Genomic DNA, 18946 nt, shown 5'->3' on the forward strand with positions numbered 1-18946 from the left:
AGCAAGTATCTGTATCCACCGCAGATTCCTCTGAATTATTCTTTAAGCTGAATTTCAGAATTATGATCAAGTTTACTTTGGAGGTAGTGCACACAGAACAGTGCTGAGGAGGTAAAGGTGATTAAAGCACATCCTGCTCTGGCCTTTTCCCCTGTCAGATGATGCCTCAAGTGAAATGGTTCATTAAAAAGCAGACATGGGGCCAATTGCTCGATGAATCCATTTATTTGAAAATTTTATGACTTTTATGCCAAAGAGTCACAGAGTGCCCTTTAAATTGCCTTTCAGTAATCTGTGTGTTTGTCCTCCCATTGTACATTACCAAGTTTGTAATTTCTGGGTTTTAAAGCATTTCAGCTCTCTGGTGTAGCTATGTGACATTTAAGGAGCATTAACTTTTTAGTGCAGTGCCCACTAATATTGCTCATGAAAACTTAATTGCTATTCATTTAGTAATATTCTAAATGCTGAATTAGAGTTTTATGTTTCTGACTAAGGACAGATAGAAATTTAATGACATTGAGGTTGTCTATCCCTAATCTCATTGGAGAGTAACTTTGAAAGCCCAGTGGTAAAACTTTGACTCTTTGGTGTGTATTTTAGATCTAAACGGAAGTGAGGGACAGCATTTAAAAAGGAGGCAGTTTTCTAGGAAGAGGAAATGTCAATAAATAGAAGGAAAAGTGATCTTAGAAACAAAGCAAGGGTGTAAAAGAAGGAGCATCCTAGCAGACTCAGAACGTGTCCAGATCCACAGTTAGAGAAGGAGAATTCCTCAGCTCCAGTTCTGCCTGCAAGGACTGTTTGTTTCTCAAATAACTCTTCCAAGTGCATAAACAGAAGTAGACACTGGTACCCAGGTGTTCACCTGCATGGGGACACTGATATTCTTTATGCTATTCTGATTCTGTGCATCTTGGATCACTTTTAGGGCACAGAACATAGACTTTTCCCACTGATATATCAGTGGGATTAGGATTGTTTGTGAAAAAAACCCAATCTCCTCTGGGGAAAAAACATACCGTTACACAATCTTTCACATTCTGGAAAGTTGCTTTAATATCTACATTTACTTTAAAAAGGTGATTCTGGCAGTAATTTTAGCTTGCATTGTAAAATAAGGTGGTATCTGCTTTAAGGGCTTTTTTACTTTCATGATTTTGCTGTCATTCAGTTCATTCTGAGAATGTCTGACAGAAGGACTCAAAGCATTTGCATAGGAAAAAGAAAATAAATTTAAAATTTAAAAAAGGAATATTAGTAGAACTTAGTAGCATTGAGTTTTACATGACTGTCATATATCAACTGTTGAGCAAAGTGTTTAAAATCTGTCAAATTCCATTAGTTACTGGTGTTGTTTGTTTGGGCTGCATTCTGAACAGACATTTTCCCTCTTGAGAATCAGGACAGGCTGATGGGCTCTTACCTATCTCCAGTTGTTCTTCACACTGAAACCAGAGAAAACTGTTTTTAAGAACAGGGACAAATTACTCACTTCTCTGTTTGTCTTATGAAACCAGTTTAACTTAACAATGGGGACATAGTACCCCTGGGGACAGAATGAAGCAAAACCATATGGAGAATTGTATAATTTCTTTCCCCTCGTAGTTACTTCACAGCCAAATAGATTTATTTTAATCCTTTTCATTTTCTCTCACCACTCTTTGTTCAGTTTCTTAATTACTTCCTGTGCTGTTAATACAGATATTTATTTCCCATCCCTAGTATTGCTGCCACCTTCCCTGATGAATAACTGAATAAAGCTCTGAATCAGGTAATTAGAGTTACAGTTTAGTAAGAAATTAAAACTAGGCTTGCTGTAGGGTATGAGTTGTATCACAAGAAAGTTCAATTTTCTGAAAGAAAATTGAACCTTCCTTCAGAAAACAAAGCATTCCAAGAGAACTAATTTTAATGTAGCTACATTGAAAAGAGTAGTTGCAGCAAGTAAGTTAGAAATACAGATTTTATGTAAAGGAAGTGCTCAATTGGTGTTGTTTTTATGAACTTCAAGAAAATATTGGCATTTGTTTTGTGTCCAGAGGATCTGGCACTGTGGGAGATGAAGGGAATACAATCCTTTTTTTCTATGGCATTGTTATTTCATGTTGGTTTAAAGTGGCTGTAGGATGATAATCTGAGGCAGTCTGAGTCCTGGGTGATTCCCACTGAAGGCAGTTTCAGCATTTCTAACCTTTGTGACAATCACAAATCCACTGCAGGAAAAGTGGCTGTGGTGACTCCAGCTGGGAAGCCAGACCAGGTGAGCTCAACTTGCCTGACAGATCAGGGAAATTTGTGTTTTGAACCTCTGTATGTGTGAAAATGTGATTGATGTGATGGTGAGGTTACAAAAAGTGAATGGGTATGACCAAAACCAGCCTTAAGAGGCATCACTGGGGCAGCAGTTTCCTCCTGTGCCTGCCTGTGGTATTTTCAGCACCTGAGCGTGTGCAAACGGGAAATTACACACCACTGGATTACCTATGTATAATATAGTGCTGAAATTCCTCTCCCCACTAGAAAAGCAGGTTGTGCTAAGTTAATTGAAGTCTAAATTCACTTCTGTTTATCCATAAGGACAGCTGAGGCTTGAACACGTGGGCTGGACTTTTCCAGTCCAAACTGCTAGGAAAAAAACTTTATAGCACTTAGGTGTAACTAATATTGCTGCTTGTTTGTTTTGCTAGTGGATCCTGTGCTCTGCAGTGGTTTTTATTAGGATACTGAAAGCATTCCCTGTTTGAAAATAAGATGGCCAATATTTTTGCTACCAACGGGTAGTTTACGTCTGAGCAGTTCAGGCCTGAGTGTAGTGGGGTTTTTTTGTTTGTTAAGATTTATGAAATTATGTAAACAAGTTGTTCACTTTATTCCACATGTAAAAATATTTTGATAGGAGCAAAGGATTTCTTTTCCCTGTTGAAAGCTATATCAACATGAAAATGAGATAGTTATGTGATTTGCTGCAGACAGACCCAGTGGTCCTGTGAAAAGTGCAGTTATTTTAATAAATCAGTCTTAATTTCAGAAGTTGTAATTTGCTTTGACTCTTGCATCACGTGCTTGGTGAGGGAGTCAGGAAAATTGTTTGGAGCCTTCTGCAGCCATGGCTTACTGTCACTACAGCTCTAGTTGATTATATGCAGTTCCCTGCTCTTGGGCCATGGGTACCATGGATGGGACCCCTGACTGAGCCAGGCAAGAAGGAGAGCTCAGGGGAGGAGGAGTTTAGGGTCTGCAGCTGTGTCACACCAGAAGGTGAGTGGAGACAGGATGGTAGAGGTACTTAGTGCCAGATGTGAACAGACCAGCAGAAGGGAAAAACAGGCCCTGGATCTAAGCTGGGAAAATGGAAAACAGTTTTAAAGCAAGAGTGAAAGAAGCTAACAAGGAAAATGAAAAAGCAAGACATCCACAGGCATATAAGAAAGAAGGGACTTCTTGTGCTGGGTTTATTAATTAACTTATTTTTTTATATTTCCATTTTAAAATATGACAAGGTTTTTACTTTCAATTATTTTATCACCTGTTCTCGAAAAGCAGCATTTATGACCTTCATAAAAGCAGAAACAAGGTGGGAATTTACATCTGAATTAGTGACATCAGGTTATACATCTTTTTAGCATAAAAGCTAATAAAAACATTAGTTTTTTCCAAATTTTCTTCATAGTTCCCAGTTTGCACTTCACTTTCCAGGTCTCACTAGGTAATTTCAGAGACTGGAATAGTGCAGCAGCAAAGCATTTAAGCTAAGTGGTGAAAGGTAGGTAACCAACCAAAATTCTCTTTTCTGATAAGAAGGAATTTGAAGTCCTTGGAGGAAGCAGATGGAGTTCCTTGTCCCAGGACTGACACAGGCTGAAAGCTGCCACAGCAGGGCACAGAAAAAAGGAAATAATTTGAGATGGGAGTGGGATTTAAATAGGTTTGCTTTCAGTCAGTAATGTTTGCATGCTCATGATTCACAGTGCACTGCCTGAATTTATAAAGCTGCTGTGCCAGCACAAGGCTCTGGTGGCAGTCAGTTAAATTGACAGCTCATCACTGACTCAGGTACCACCCCCAGAACAGAGGTGGTGGAATTCCTGCTCACTCCACTCTTCATATTTACAGCTGAGGGAATGAGAAAACAGCTCCAGACCAGCACATGTAATAAAATAATATTAAAGGGAACACTGACTCTGCCAGCTGGGAGACAATGCTGCAGATAAGACTAATGAAACCTGTGTCACATGAGTCCTAGGAGGCCGTGCAAGATATCACAGGGCAAAGACAATGCCTCTGAACTGCAGTGAACTGAAAAGGTCTGCTTTTATATCACAGGTGCTATAATCCTGTCTAGTTAGGCCTTTTAATCCTTCATTTTAGGCTGTGCTGAAATGGACCTCTGGCCATGCACATCCTACCTTCTGCTATTAATTCCTCTACTTAATTACATCCTCTGCCTTTTTGTGTGTGTGTGTGTGTGTGTTTCTGTTTCCTGGACTGTCAATGTGAATGAGTCACTTTTACCATCATTGCAATGTCACAATGTCACTTTAGGCCTTTTTCTAAGGATGTTTTTTTTTGGCTACTATGGGAAATGCTAGTTTTATTTTTCTTTTTCCAGTTAGTGTGTTAGAGATAAATGCCACTCTGGAAAAAAAAAAAAAAAAAAAAAGCTTGTGACTAAACATTCAGGGAACTACAGAAATTGGTGTTGAAGAGACTGCTTGGTTAAAAAAAAAAAAAAAAAAAAAAAAAAAGTCCTGTCTCCAAAGGCTGCAATGGACAAGATGCTGGGTTTTATACTTTTCTGGTTTTGGTAATAAACATCTTGAGATCTTCCTTCTATTTTTGTTTTGGGTGTCAGGAGGAAAAGTCTTGGCTATAAGGCCAGGTAGTGAGGATCTGTTATTGGGAGCTTCCTTGATTGCGGTCTGCCTTGGCTACCTGTGTTTCAGCCTGAGGGAAGCTAATGGCACTAAATGAAAGCATTTAATTAAATCAGTAAATAAATCAGTGCCAATTATTATCAACAGACCTTTGATCTCCTTTGTCAAGTAAAATTCTTGTTGTCTGTTATAAAATGTCTCATTAAAAAGGGAGGGAGCTTGGGAGCAGTAGAATGCCAGTTCCTTAGGAATTGTCTGTATGAAATATACGCTTATGACATGATGATGTAGAATATTAATGCTGGACTGATACCTGGCTGTCCTAAGCTGGAATCCTTCTGGAGGAAAAGGCTTTATTTACTCTCAGAAGTTTTCAGAATGTGGCTGAAATAATCAGAGAGTTAAACATGACCTCTTTAAAATGGAAACATTTCCTGTTTTTCTCATGACACACAGTTTTTCCCCATTGTGTGCATTTGACATTTTACTGAGCCAAATATCATAGTTTAAGTATTTTGAATTTTTCACTCCATACAAATACAACAACAACAAAAAAAATCAGAGTGCTTTAAAAAAAAAAATAAAAAATTACACCAGTATCGTAAGAGGCTTACAGCTTTAAAATTCTGTTACTGGGCAGCTGAACATCCAGTCGGAAAACCTGGACTTTTTCTAGAGGGTTTGGGTTTTAATTGAAAATCCAGTGCCAAGTACACTTTGATCTGGGATTTCATCCTTCCTTCAGGAATAATAAGAAATAATTAGACTACGGAAGGATTTAAGCATTTTATGACCAAAACCTTCGCCCCGCTCATCCCACCTCCACCCAAAGCTGACCCAGTGTTCTGGGACTGTGTGAGCTCCTGGGAAGGGCAGCAGGAAGATGAAGGAGGTTGTGTTTGCTCAGGAGGCCTTGCAGCAAGGCAGATAGGCTGCTGCACAGCCTGCATTGTTCCTGCTGGGAACTGGCCCAAGCATGGGGATGCCCAGCTTTTGACACACTTTGACCCTTCCTTTTAAGGGAAATGTAGGAGTTGAGTGGAAGAATAGAAATGCTGTGTCCTGGGAAGGGTGTTGTTCTCTGTACAAATGCAGTAATTTGTCCTCATAAACACACAGTGACAGTGCTGTATGGTAGCTCACGATACACACAATTCTATTTCCAAATGGAAAAGAAAATAGGAACTTATTAAGGATTTCCACTTCTGCCTGATAGCCTCTCTTCTGCTTGGGGAAAAGCTTTTGAGAATATGGGATAACTCGCTAAAAACCGATTGCTACATTTTGCAATCTAAATCTATACTCTGCGGATTCCTGGAAGAAAGAACCAAAGCTTCAGCTTAAGTGATAAAAACCCAAATTCAAATAGAGTTTTGCTGAACTAGTGAGAGTTTTGATGGTATGTTTGGAAAAACTCAAACATGGAAAATGAGGGCTCAGGGACAAACATGGGATTAATCCATGTGGATAATTAGCAACTTCCTTTATGAAGAGCCACAAGTGGGCCAATGATTACTTCTAAGGAAAACAATTTGCTAGAAATTTCTCTTTCCCATGTAATTCAAAAACTATAAATGTATTTTGTAATTTTTTATTCCAGTGACTTCACTGGAACCAGGCAGTTTGAAAGTTATTGCTTTATATCTATCTAAGTATCCAATCTGAATATTTGGTGGTATTTTTGCTTTAAGTGAGCCTAGACAATGTCAAATGATCACCAAAATTTTTATATTGTAATGATAATTGTCTGCGCAGTTCTTTGAGTTTTTTTACTTAATGTTTCTCTCCATATCATCTTTATTAGTTGTGGATTTATTTTAATTTCAGCTGATGTCAAACTAACATCACAAATCAGACGTCTCTCAAATCACAAAGACAGTCTTGGACAACTTCAGGTTACCGTGCACAGAGTTATTGTCTATTTCATATTACAAAACTGTGTATAAGGGATTGTAAAACTGGAGTTCCAGTTAGAATTATGATAAAGGATGCTATTTCTATTTCTTTGAAAAATACTCTAGCTCTTGCTCATTTTTTCCATTTAGGGATATTTCAAAACTTGTGCATTGGTTTCTAATCCAAGAGAAGTTGTTCTATCTCTGCTAGAAAGCAATAATTTCCAAATCTGTTTGCAGAGTTAAAGAATAGTATTTGAGGAAAGATTTTAAAATCATGATTAAAAGCAAAATATTAAAATGAGATCTGTATTAGTTTGCAAAATGTTTTGCCAAACTATATGTGGATAAAGCCTTTTAATTGTTCCTGTAGAAATTAGGCTTAATAATTGGGTCTAGAAGGAATCAAAGACATGCAAGTTTTTGTTTGTTTTGGCAGGAATGCATTATGAGGTGGAATTTACCATGGTCATATTTTCTGGCTAAAAAAGAAATTCCTTTAAAACCAAAACTTTTGTTCCATTATAAAAAAGGAAGAACTCTCAGTAGTTTTCTCTACATTATATAATGACGCCTTCTAAAGGGCATTGTCAAATTTAAAAATTACCTAAATAGTGCTGCTCATGATTTCACCAAGAGTTGTTTTTAAGAATTAATTTCCTTTTTATGATATGCTGCAAGCTGGGAAAACACTGAGTATGCAGAGGAAAAAATTGCAAAGTTTTCTAGAGAGAAATGAGAATTGTGGCTCTGATTTGGTGAAGACCATGCTGTCTTCACAGGCATGTTAACAAAAGCACTCAAGACCAAAGAGTGTCTGAAGGTTAGAAACTTCCTAGTCCTTTGATTTTAACTTTTGTTTACTTAATTAACATAGCAAAAAGAAATTTAGTACTGTACTTTAAGAGAAGAGGGTAGGGAACTCCCTTCTATTCCCTATCATGAACAGGGAATTAATCTGTTGGTAACAAAGAAGATATTGGGTCTATTTTCTGATTAAAATCCAGAGATCCTTAAGGAACTTTTAGTTAGTTGGAAAATATGTGTTTCTAAAAAAGTTAAAGCAAAAGTTTTCTGGAGTTAATTTCATGTGTGCGTGCATAACCTCATGTTTAGCAAGCTGAACATGCCAGCTGCCACGGAATAAAAGCATTTTTCTTCTGTCAATGATTGCACTGGTTCAAAGTGAAAAATAACAGCTCTGAACTTAAGTTCAGAGGTGAAGTTCTCAGTATTAAAGAGATGCACAAGATAGAAAATCCTGCTGAAGGTGCTGAAGCCTGTACTGCAAAAAGTTCACTGATTCCTCTGAAATGGTATTTAGTAATTTGGGAGCTTGCTAATTATAAAATGATTAAACATTTGTTTGAAGATGTTGTGGTAATGAATCTAGTTTCTGCAGATGGAGTAAAACTTGGAACGATTTGACTTGGCGAGCAATGCTAATTGTGCAATTAGCATCAGGACATTAAAAGTACCAAGTGTTACATTTTCTGTCACGATGTGTTCCAGGAGGTGATTTCAGTTGGGGCTTAGATTGAAAGCAGTAGCAGTGCCTCTAACCTGGACTGGCGCTGGGACAGGAGACTTGCAATCCTTGTCTTGTGTTTCATTGTGCTTGCAAGAGGTTTATACTAAAAGAGCTCACATTATCTCCAAAGCTCCCAGTTTGTCTGTCTGCCCACAGGGCTGTGCACTGCCCTGCTACTAACTTTTGCAGAATGCTCAAGGAATCTGACTGAATTTGTCAATTCTCACTTTTATGTTACACAGGAGAAATGAAGGGAAGAAAGAAGGGACGTTCCTCACCTTCACCCTTGATCTTGCTGCTCTTCTGTATCGCCGGGCATGCAACTGCTGAGCTGGATGGCAGCAAAGAAGAGCATGTTGTGGGTAAGAGATCCTAGAAAACACCTAAAACTCAACCTACAAATCCCAAACACTCAAACAACAATGCCCACTATGTTATACTGCACTACAGATGTAATTCTGTACTTGAGAACTTTTGTGGGAAACGTTTGAAATTGGTACTAAGTTAAAAATGGTGTATAACTAGGAGGGATGCTTATAATTATCAATTAAGCTTTAGCAAAATTGCCTTCTGCTGGGGCTTCTGTTTACCAAGCTTTTTGGAACATCTAATCCTAATCAAACACTGGGTTAGATGTCAAGATGATTCCTTTGAAGCTCTGCTTTAGCAGCATGGAAAAGTTCAACGTTCAGGCAAGGAAACATAGAGCTGGTTACTCAGGCTTTATTTCCTCACATAGAAAAAGCAAAAATATGATTAATACCATTGTAGATTGATGTTGCTCTGTTCCATGCACAGATCTCTTGAGTCACAGTTAATTTGCAAAGTTGGATTTAAAGATGCTACAATTACTGTCCTGGTAGTTTTTTGGGGCCTTAACTGAAGGTCTTTGTATTGCCCAAAGGATTTGATATCACTGAATAAATAAAGGAGTTGGACTTGATCCTTGTTAATCCCTTCCAACTCTGGATATTCTACAATTCTATGACTGAAAACTCACCAGTCGAAAATTTTTGCTAGAAAAGCAGTGTGACTGTTAGAAATGGGGAGGTTCTTGATTTTTCACCATGGTAAGATCATTGTTTACTTCACTGAAATTAAGATCTCTCAGAATTCTAGACTGGATATCATTGTGAAGGGTATTTCAATTTGTTCCCAAACAATTCTGAGAAAGATGAGGGAAACATACTCTGCTGGGGCCACACTAAAATATTCCTTTTTCCTTTGAGGAAGTGACTTGAAACTGTGATCACTTCCCTAAGCTGCAGAGGATTCTGGAGTGGATGCTTTTGTCTGATAAGTCTGATTTTGAAGCGCAAATGAAAGTGAAGCTAAGGGGAACCTTTTTTGCTATTTTTTTTTGTCCTATTTCCATCCAGATTATTTCTCTCTATCAGACTTTTGCAGCAGTGTTCTTTGAGCCAGAAATAGTAGTTGTGCACAGTCATGGCTATACTAAGATAGGACCGTGTCACAATTAGTCACTACAATTTAATGTATTTGCTGTTCCAGGTGAAGTGTTTGACTAGAATGGCTGTGTAGTAAAGACTGGTTCATGCAGAACAAACTTGTTTCCCTTAAACTCTGAAGTACAAAAATGCCCTTTTTGTTTGAGGGCCAAGCCACATTTATCTTTGCCCCACAACTCTTAGTGCTGTATAAATTCTTAGCCAATCTTGCAGGTTGTGAAGGCCAAACCAGCTTGCACATTTTGTCACCATAACAAGAAATCTGATGGCTTAATTTTTTTCCTCTATTTTCTTTGTTTATAAAAGAAAATAAGTAAATAATCTCAAGGAAATTAAATAGTCATTTTACTGGGGATTATTTTTTCAATGGTTATTTTGCAACTGGTTACTTAGGATTATGTGACCACTAACTGATTTAGCAAGAGAAACAATTCTGAACTTCTGGCTTTAATTCTGAAATAAAAATCCATCAGATGTGAGGTTTAGATATTAAACTAGGATCCTGTTTTTGTGACTACTGAGGACTCAGTTGTAGTGTTTATAATAAAAAAGCTTTTGCTGTACTGTTTTCACTAAATATTTACATTGTTGTTAATTAAAATTTTATTTGTGGTTTCTCAAGATTTAACTTCTGGACTCAGACTTTACATGTCGAAATTTTGTGGGCTGCAATATCATTGATAACATTTGTTTTTTATGTTAGATGATTATAAAGCAATGACATTTTACCCCAGCATTACATAAATTTCAGGTATTAAAGGATAAAATTAATTCTGTGCATCCATTATTTTTAATGTCATACTTTTGGATCACATTGAGTATAAGTGCTTTGTGAATTTAAGAAGTGGGCTTTTGTCTATTTTAATCACAGTAATAATCAAGATTGCAGGGTCAAGCCCAATGTAATAAAAATATTTTTAATTTGTTCTCTTCCAGCAAAATCTGTCATTTTTTCCATCAATAGATAAGTGTAATAACAAAAATGAAAGGTATAAAAATAACCAGGTTATGCATATTGTTCATCAATCCCTTATGTGGTAGGCAGCACTGTAGCTGATGTTCCAAAGCCTGAAGAAAATGACTCACAAATTGAATGTGCTTTTTATTCATATGTGAAAGTTTGCCAAGAATAAATGTGCCTGCCTATAAAAAAATGTAGGAAACACAGGGTAGGAAGAGCACTGAACAGTGTGTGGGTGGGAAGCTGTCAAACTGACAAAGATGGAGAGAAAAGAAACAGCTATTCATCAGTGACAAGGTGCTTAGTATTGATACCACTTATCAAAGGGAGACATTGCCAAGGAAGGCTGGAAAGATGACAGCATATCTTTATAATTAAGGAAAACCATGGAAATTCTTATAAAGTTAAGAAGACATAACCTAAGCAAACTAAAACAAAGTATTTTTACATAAAAATTCAGAAATACTTGTGATCCTTATTCTCCCAATTCATATCTCTCTGTTCTGAAAAGCAGCTCCTCCATAACAATGACCTTTCATATTTATTGTACTTCAGGTGCAGTATAGAAATCAGTTCATTTTCCTAATTACAGGGAAGTCTTTTTATCAAGCAGCCATGCAGATTATCCACAAGAGTCTGAAAACCAAATTAGAGTCTTTTGTTATGCCTATATTCAGAGGAAAGGTTTTGTTTTCACTGGTACTAATGTAAGAGGATTAGAGGCATCATTCACTACTGCTTTTGTAGCACTGCCCTGCTTTCTAGTGAAGTGATAACAGAGCCTTGCCTGGATCACCTGTGCTCAGGTGAGCATCAGGGCTGCCTGCAGCCTTTTGGAGCTCTCTCAGTGAAATGGCTGCACTGAAATCAGGAGTGGTGTCCCCTTGAGTGGCAAAAGTTGCTGTGAGAGTGACAAAAAAAGATGGGAATGGCTGTGCTGTATACAGGAACAGCCCTGGCACCATCTTGTTTGACAGCTGCAAAAAGCAGGAAGGATGAAGGACTGGAGGAAGAAAGGAGTGGCAAAAAATACCTGCAAGGAGCTCATTCTCATTGTCAGCCATTTCTTGGGCTTTACTTTGGGTCTTAACACAGACTGGGGAGTGCAGTGGCTGTTAAACAGAGCAATGGGTGTTTAGGGCTCATGCAGCTCATGGAAGGGAGCCATTACATTAAAAAGTTTAAAACAAGGGAGAGGAGATTTTGCTGGGTGTTTTTCCAGTTTTAGTATGGGAAATAATAACTTCTGTGTGACAGTGAACATCAGCTGTAATCATTATTTAATGTATTTATAACAAAATGTCTTGGTCTAGGCTAGTACAGTCCTACAATTATACCGGAATTCTTTACATATTTGGACCAGGTGTCTAAATTGGATGAGTAATAAATATCCAACAGAACTAGATCTAAAATGGGAGGCTAAATTATTTTTTTAAAATAACACATGCAATGCGCTATACTTAAGGAGAATTAATGCAATCATAAATACAAGATGGAATATTAATGTTGAAGCACCTGTGTAACAAGGTTCTATTTGCTGTTAAGTCAATGGAAGTTACAGAGCATTACAAAATTAATTCAATGTTAAAGTGATTAGTATTAAAATCAATGTCAAAAGGCAAGTGATTTTGTGTTGGATTAAGGAAGAAACCAAAGGACAATTATTCCACTCTATTTGCCACTAGTAATGTGTCAGGTAGGGGATTATATTCAACTCTCAGCAGCACATTTTACCAGGAATCCAGACCAATAGGAATCATCCAAATAAGAGTTATGAGAGGATTAGAAAGCAAGGCCAACAAAAAGACGAGAAGAAAGGAGTTTATTTAGCATGGAGATAATTAAGAGGAGATAAAATCTTCCAATCAAAAGAGAATAGGTAGAGATTTGGGCTACTGAGCTGATGCTGTGAGTGCAGGGCAGCTGCTGCACCACCAAGGCTTCAAGCAGCCAGGGAAGCCACTGAACTTGGAGAGCCCAAAATCAAGCTGGAGAGTATAGGAAACAACCTTCTCTCCTGCAGCAGCCTTGAATTGCAAGACACAGATGGTGAATTGGAAAGTTGAAACTGATTTACCACGTGTATATATATATATGGGTTTAAATTATTTTGTCTATGCATGAAGTAAAAATTATTTAGTATATAATGAAGAATATTTAGGCAGCATATTACCAAAAAAAGGGCTGTCTTACACAAAGAGTAGTGAAATCCTAGCGCTGACTGCTTCAGATTTCTTGGAACTTCACTTGGATGAGAAACTCCATTAACATTCATTCAATTGTTATCTTCCTCTGTTTCTGCTGAGGAATTTTCACTGACTTTCCTGACAGACATCTTCAGTAAATGTCATATCCTATGCCTTTCACACCTAAAATGTAATAACACTTTGTCCCAGTGTTCAAGAGCAGAGGATGAGTCCTTACACTAAAAATTAATTTTGTCAAGGTATATTCCACAAATGAAACAAGTACAGGTAGATGTGTGTCTGTGGGCAAATACTCCTGCTTGCCTTCTCATCTGCTGCTCTAATCTGAGCAGGAAAGCTAATTTTATATCATCTGTGTGAGTTAAGTGCTCCCAGGTGTAAAATAATGGGGAAGAATTCTTTCACTGCTTCCAGACAGAAGGATGATTCAGTTCCGACCAATCCCTTGGAGAGCTCTTTCTTCAGAGTCACTTGGTTACTGTTTGGACTTGGAGGGTTTGGCCCCTGGGGCTTTGACAGGGTACAGATTTTACTCAAACTATGGCAGCTTTCTAGCATTCCTAGGAACCTGAGTGATTGCCAAGAAGTGTGACACAGTTAGTCATTATGCTCTCAGCAGATGTCAGGACATCTGACAGTGGTTAGCAGCATCCCTGTGACTGCAGGGGAAAGGCCTTAGGAGGTAACCAAAACAATGATTTTGCTCCGTGGGTCTGGTGGGAAGTGGGCTAGGAGTGGAGAGCAGGAAGTTCCCAGGATGAACTCTGCTAAGCCTTTTGTTCATCCTCTTGGTGTAGTTTTGCAACAATGCCTGCATGCTGTTTTTGTTTGGGCAGCCCACCACACTGGGGTGGTGCAATGCAGCAAGAAAACCAGCTGACATAACTGTGTGTCTGAAATCTCTGTGGTTAGGAAACCTGGTCAGTTTTCACAACCTCTTGTAGACTGAACTGGGTCATTGGCAGGGGTCACAGAGGGGATCTCATTTCTGGGTGCCAAGAAAATGACGTGTTCATAAACCAGCTGCCAGCCCTCACCCTCACCACATCTGAGTTGGATTGGTTTCTGTGGAGCTCTGAGTGTTTGATTTAACATTTCAGAAGTGAGTTCATAACTTACTGAAAACTTTGGTGTTTTGAAGGCATTTTTTTCCCTGGTACTGAGCAGGGGAAATCCAAAATTTCATTTTGCAATGCAGTATCCTCTCAGCTTTTTAAGTTGAGCCTTTTAAAGTCCCTTCCAAAGGATTCCCAAGCCTTTTGGAGAACTTTAGAACATCTGAAGTCCAACTTGGCATTTATCGTGACTTCTAAGTACCAAATCTTTGTGGGCTCTGGAAGACCCAGCTAATGAATTCTGGAATCTTGTTTATCAAATCTAACATCTCTTATAATTATTATTTCATCAGTATTTCCTATTGTACGGTCTTCAATAATATTTTCAAATCTATTATACCCAGCTTCAAAATCCGAAAACGTGTTTTCAGCAATATGGCATAAGTCACAAACTATTTTGGGGAATATTTAAATATAATTTTTAATTAGTCCTTTTTATATGTATTTTAACACCAAATGGTCTACTTTTGGAAAATTTGATTGTGTGTTATGATTGTTCTGCTGGTAGTAATCATGTAATAGAGGTTGTTAGTTTTTCAAGGACTTAAATGCTATTCTTGAAAAGATTTTAGTGCTGAAATTTGTTTCTTTTCTGTAAGTTTGATAGTTATAATCAAATGTAATAAAATAAGTAAACTTCCATGGACCTCAGTACTTCTAAGGATTTATCACAGCTCTTAGAATTTAATTCAAGAATCGTATAATAAGGTCAATTTTAGATGCTAAAATTAGATATCCACAGAGCAGGGGGGTCGTAAGTACACAAGTTCCCTTTTCACCATGTCATAAGCCTGATTTTTGTGGATTCTTTTAATTAACACCGGAAAGTTAAACTAGTAATAGTAGGAATCTGTAATGATTATGTTATCATGTAAACTCTTCTCCTCTTCCTTGTTTAATTCTCCTTCCTGGTGCACTGCAAAGAGCACAGACAGATATGTTTGCATGTATGTTTGGAGACATCAATGTTCTAATTAGCTGTAGGAGAATGAATGAAGAACCTTAGGTCTGTTCTGGCTCCTATGGCAAGCCCACAAAGCTCTGCAGAGCTTTCAAAACCCTCTAGGATAAAATACTGTCTTGGAAAAGCAAAACAGAAAAAAGCAAAAAATAAATGTAGTCAACCATATATTTGTAAGGGAACGGTATCAGGAACTGGATTGTTGGTCAGAATTTCCTTATAGACATTGACAGGGTGAAACTTTGGTAGTGTTCTTCACAATGCCTATGAAAATTTATATAGACCATTCCCTGACCTAATATATATTGAGAGACAGAAATGACACAATTTTAAAGTGTTTTGCCCTGGCTTTCTAGTTGTTTGCTGTTGAAAGCTGAAATGCAAGAACCGTGGGATGAAAGGAAAAGGAGTCCGGTGCCTGTCAGTGGTGCCAGCAGGGTTTGCGTCCCAGAGAAGTGCCATCTGACAGGAGAGGGATGCCCTCTGCAGGCCTCTGGCCATCCCACACTGCTCCCTGGCAGCTCCTTTCCGAGCCAAGTTCTCTGGGAGCAGTGCATGGAAGAGAGCCCAAGGAAACCTTTCTGCCCTGGTGGTCTTCGTGTCTTTGTGTGTTTTTGTTATTCAGCGTTGCACCCCAGCTCCTGTGACTCAGGCACGCTCCATGACTGTGTAGAGGTTTGTGATGAGGAGTTGAAGTTTATACTGTGAGCTGTTTTGGTGGGAAATTGAAGCCACACATTTGAATTGATCGAGTGGAGTCTGTGTTCCAATGCAGATGATGTTTTTCTTTTGACATCTGTTCAGTGTGCTGGGAGCTCTGCAGGCAGATGTTGTGCAGTGCCTCTCTAGCAGAACACAACAAGCAACCTCATCTGGGAGTTACACCATGCAGTGTGCAGCAAACTAACTCAGCTGTTCTGCTTCTTCTCTGTGCTCCAGGTGCTGGTTTGCCTCCACTGAAGCTGGTGCACTCCTTCTGTGCCATGAAAGCCGACGAAGGCCCGTGCAAAGCCATCCACATCCGATATTTCTTCAGCATCAAGAGCCGCAAGTGCGAGGTGTTTGAGTATGGTGGATGCCATGGCAATGAGAACAACTTCCTGACACTGGAGGAATGCCAGGAGAAGTGTGTGCCAAAAGGCCAGTACCCATGCTCTCACCCTTCTACCAAGCCTTCGTTCCCAGCTGTTATTTCTCATTCACAAACCACTTGAATTTGGGGAGTAGAAGCCCTCCTCGGTTCCTATTATGACAGAAATACGATTCCTCTAATTATGTTCCCAAGTAGGCTGTAGTCATCTGAATTATTTTATGTGGTGTGGAAAGACAGGTAGGTTTTGTAGTGTACCTCTGGAATAGAGACACCAGGGCAAAGAATCTTATTTTCTAGCTAGAACCTTGTTTTGGATGAGTTCTTAAGTGAAATTGATTCTGAGACTGGGTAAAACTGGTGGGTAGCAAACAGGTTCTTTATAGCTTTTGGAATATCTAACCCAGTTTTGTCCTTGAGCAGCTGATAGAAGTTGTCCAAAATTTTGGCCGTCTTCTCTGTTTTAGCATAATTACTACTACAGTAGTAGATAATTCTCATTAAAAATGCCAGTTATGGCTATTTTTCAACTTTGGTTTATTGAATCCTCCTCAGTTAATCACTGGAAAAAAGAAAATGAGATCTAACATATGATACACAGCACAATGTGCACCAAGGGCTTTGTGAATGCTGGTTTTGCTATTGGAATTCATCCTTGTAATTAAGGTTTTTTTTAGTTGAGTTGGAAGGGACCCAGTGTTACTTTGATTCTGACACACATGGTGGATCTGGAAAAGATCTTCTAGACCAAATCCTGTACTTGCATATTTTTGCATAACTCTATAGTATAAAACTGAAAGTTATTTAAAATGAGAACTGGCTTAGTGTCTACATCTTGGTACTCAGCCCATACACTTTTCTGTCTATGAGTAACAGTGATCCAAGACTCTCCTAGAGCTGGATCTGCTTGGAGGAAGAGGAGAAACAAAGGCTCACGATCTCTGTATTCTCTGAGTGGATAAGAGCAGATAAAATTATTTAGTGTTACATGCAGTGTGCTGCAGACCATCAGGCATAAAGCAAAGTAAACCCTTACATTAATCCCTTTTGCTAACATAATACAGCAAAACTCTGTATAATTCTGTGAATTTTTATTAACTCTAATTCAGTCTGTGCAGTATTGTAGTATGTAGTTGTATTCATCTTACTTACATTTCCAGCATTTATGACTGTAGGAGATCACTATTTAGTGACTGTAGAAATGAGAACCGTATTGATAAAAATAAGCTCAAGGGCAGCTATCTAATATATGCAAAAATTCACAATAAATAATGCGGTCAGTCAAAGTTTTTGATTTTCAATATTGAGCACAACTGCAAGAATAAATGAGCCAACATGAAGGACTTACCAGATCAGGATAACTTGTTAACAGTTTGGAATCAATAAGCCACCAGGCAGAACTGATTGATGTCAGTACAACAGAGTTGAAAGAGCCCAGCTGTGTTCTGGCCACTCTAAGGCTCTCCAAGACAATGCTCAGATTCAAGATGAGTACTTCTGAATCAGGCTTCCTAGAAATGAGCTGTATTTTTTGTTTCTTGTGCCCAGTGCTCACAACTTCAGGGAATGAAAAGGTACTTTCTAAGGGGAATTTGCCTATGGGTGTCATCGTTTACTGGATATGAGTATAATCTCAAATGTCATCACTCGCACAAAGACCTTAATTTTCAAGGCCATGAATATAAATTTTAGGCTACATAAGCTTGCTACTGTGAAAATACCTGCTCTGATAAATGGTTCTGGTCATGATAGCAATTCTAATGTCTATTATTTAGAGTGGATCTGCTAAGAAATACACTCTGTTTACAAAAAAGAAACCAACTCAGATGAAGATTTGGATTTTTGACTGAAACCAGAAGCAAAAACCCTGTTGACATGGTACCAGGAGTAAGATATTCTAGGCCTGTATAAACTCACAATGAAATTTTCCTTTTCTCTGCCAGAAGAGTGGAAATCACATGCCAAAGTACGATTGCTGATTTTGCCCCAAAGGGGACAGCTGAGTGAGATTAGTGGAACGGCCTGACGTGCGTGTCCGTGTTTAGGTCATGGGTTTAAATGCTGAGGGCCAAGCCTCCTACTAATAGGAAAAGCTGGAAACCTGTTCAAAGAAATGCTACATCACTCTGAAGTGCGTGCCATGCCTTTAATATTTTTTAAAGGGTAACAGCTGCATTGTCCCAGAGGTGGAAGGAAAAATGTGTCATGACAGAACTTCTACCCAATAGATCTGCTTTGAAAATATAACATCAGCACGTTTCCAGAGAAAACTAGGGTAGAATTATGATCCAAAAGGGCAGTAAAGTACAAAACAAGGATTATGAAGCAATGCAAATAAGGTGACTAAGGCAGAGTCCAGAAGCTGCTGGCCACCTTTCTCTCAGCTGTCAAAATATTGTTGGCCTTTCTCAGACCTTGTACGGTCTGCTCTGCCCTTGGACTTCTTTGCAGTTTTATGATTAGACAGTCTTCTACGAGGAGCAGAAGGTTTGTTTTCCATCTCTAAAAAGGAATTTGGGGTTGAATTAAGATGCCCAGTTTCTCGAGCTGATACAATAAAACCCAGGCTCCTGCATTAAAAATGACAATAACAACTTCACTGCAGATTGTGCAGGGAGAGAACCATGCAGACCAAGTTTTCATCTACAGCACCCTGGGATACCTGGGGGTAATTGGCCGGTTGCAGTTAATTCATATCATTAACTGGAGGAGAAAATCTTCACTCAGGCCCTAGATGGCAGAGCAGAGGGAATTGGGTAGGATGAGGGAAGTCCTGCTGTCTCCCTCAGCCAGCTCCACAGTATGAGCAGTATCAGTAACTACAGCAGTCAGGTTCTTAG

At 38.6% G+C, this 18946-nt stretch overlaps 1 protein-coding gene across 5 annotated transcripts in view; it reads left to right on the forward strand.

The window, feature by feature from the left end:
• The window catches only part of TFPI (tissue factor pathway inhibitor), a 53371-nt gene that overhangs the window by 22285 nt on the left and 12140 nt on the right, over positions 1 to 18946 (forward strand). For 4 of the 5 annotated variants that reach the window (XM_063162551.1, XM_063162553.1, XM_063162554.1 and 1 more), the window contains exons 2-3: positions 8546 to 8665; positions 15956 to 16156. In XM_063162551.1, the coding sequence (XP_063018621.1) occupies positions 8551 to 8665; positions 15956 to 16156 (316 nt within the window). In that variant the 5' untranslated portion in view covers positions 8546 to 8550. Of the gene's footprint in view, positions 1 to 2141; positions 2264 to 8545; positions 8666 to 15955; positions 16157 to 18946 lie in introns of those variants that run through there. The other variant, XM_063162552.1, reaches the window with a different exon arrangement.

The sequence above is a fragment of the Melospiza melodia genome, chromosome 8 (assembly GCF_035770615.1).
Source record: "Melospiza melodia melodia isolate bMelMel2 chromosome 8, bMelMel2.pri, whole genome shotgun sequence".
In the NCBI taxonomy this organism is placed as follows: Eukaryota; Metazoa; Chordata; class Aves; order Passeriformes; family Passerellidae; genus Melospiza; species Melospiza melodia.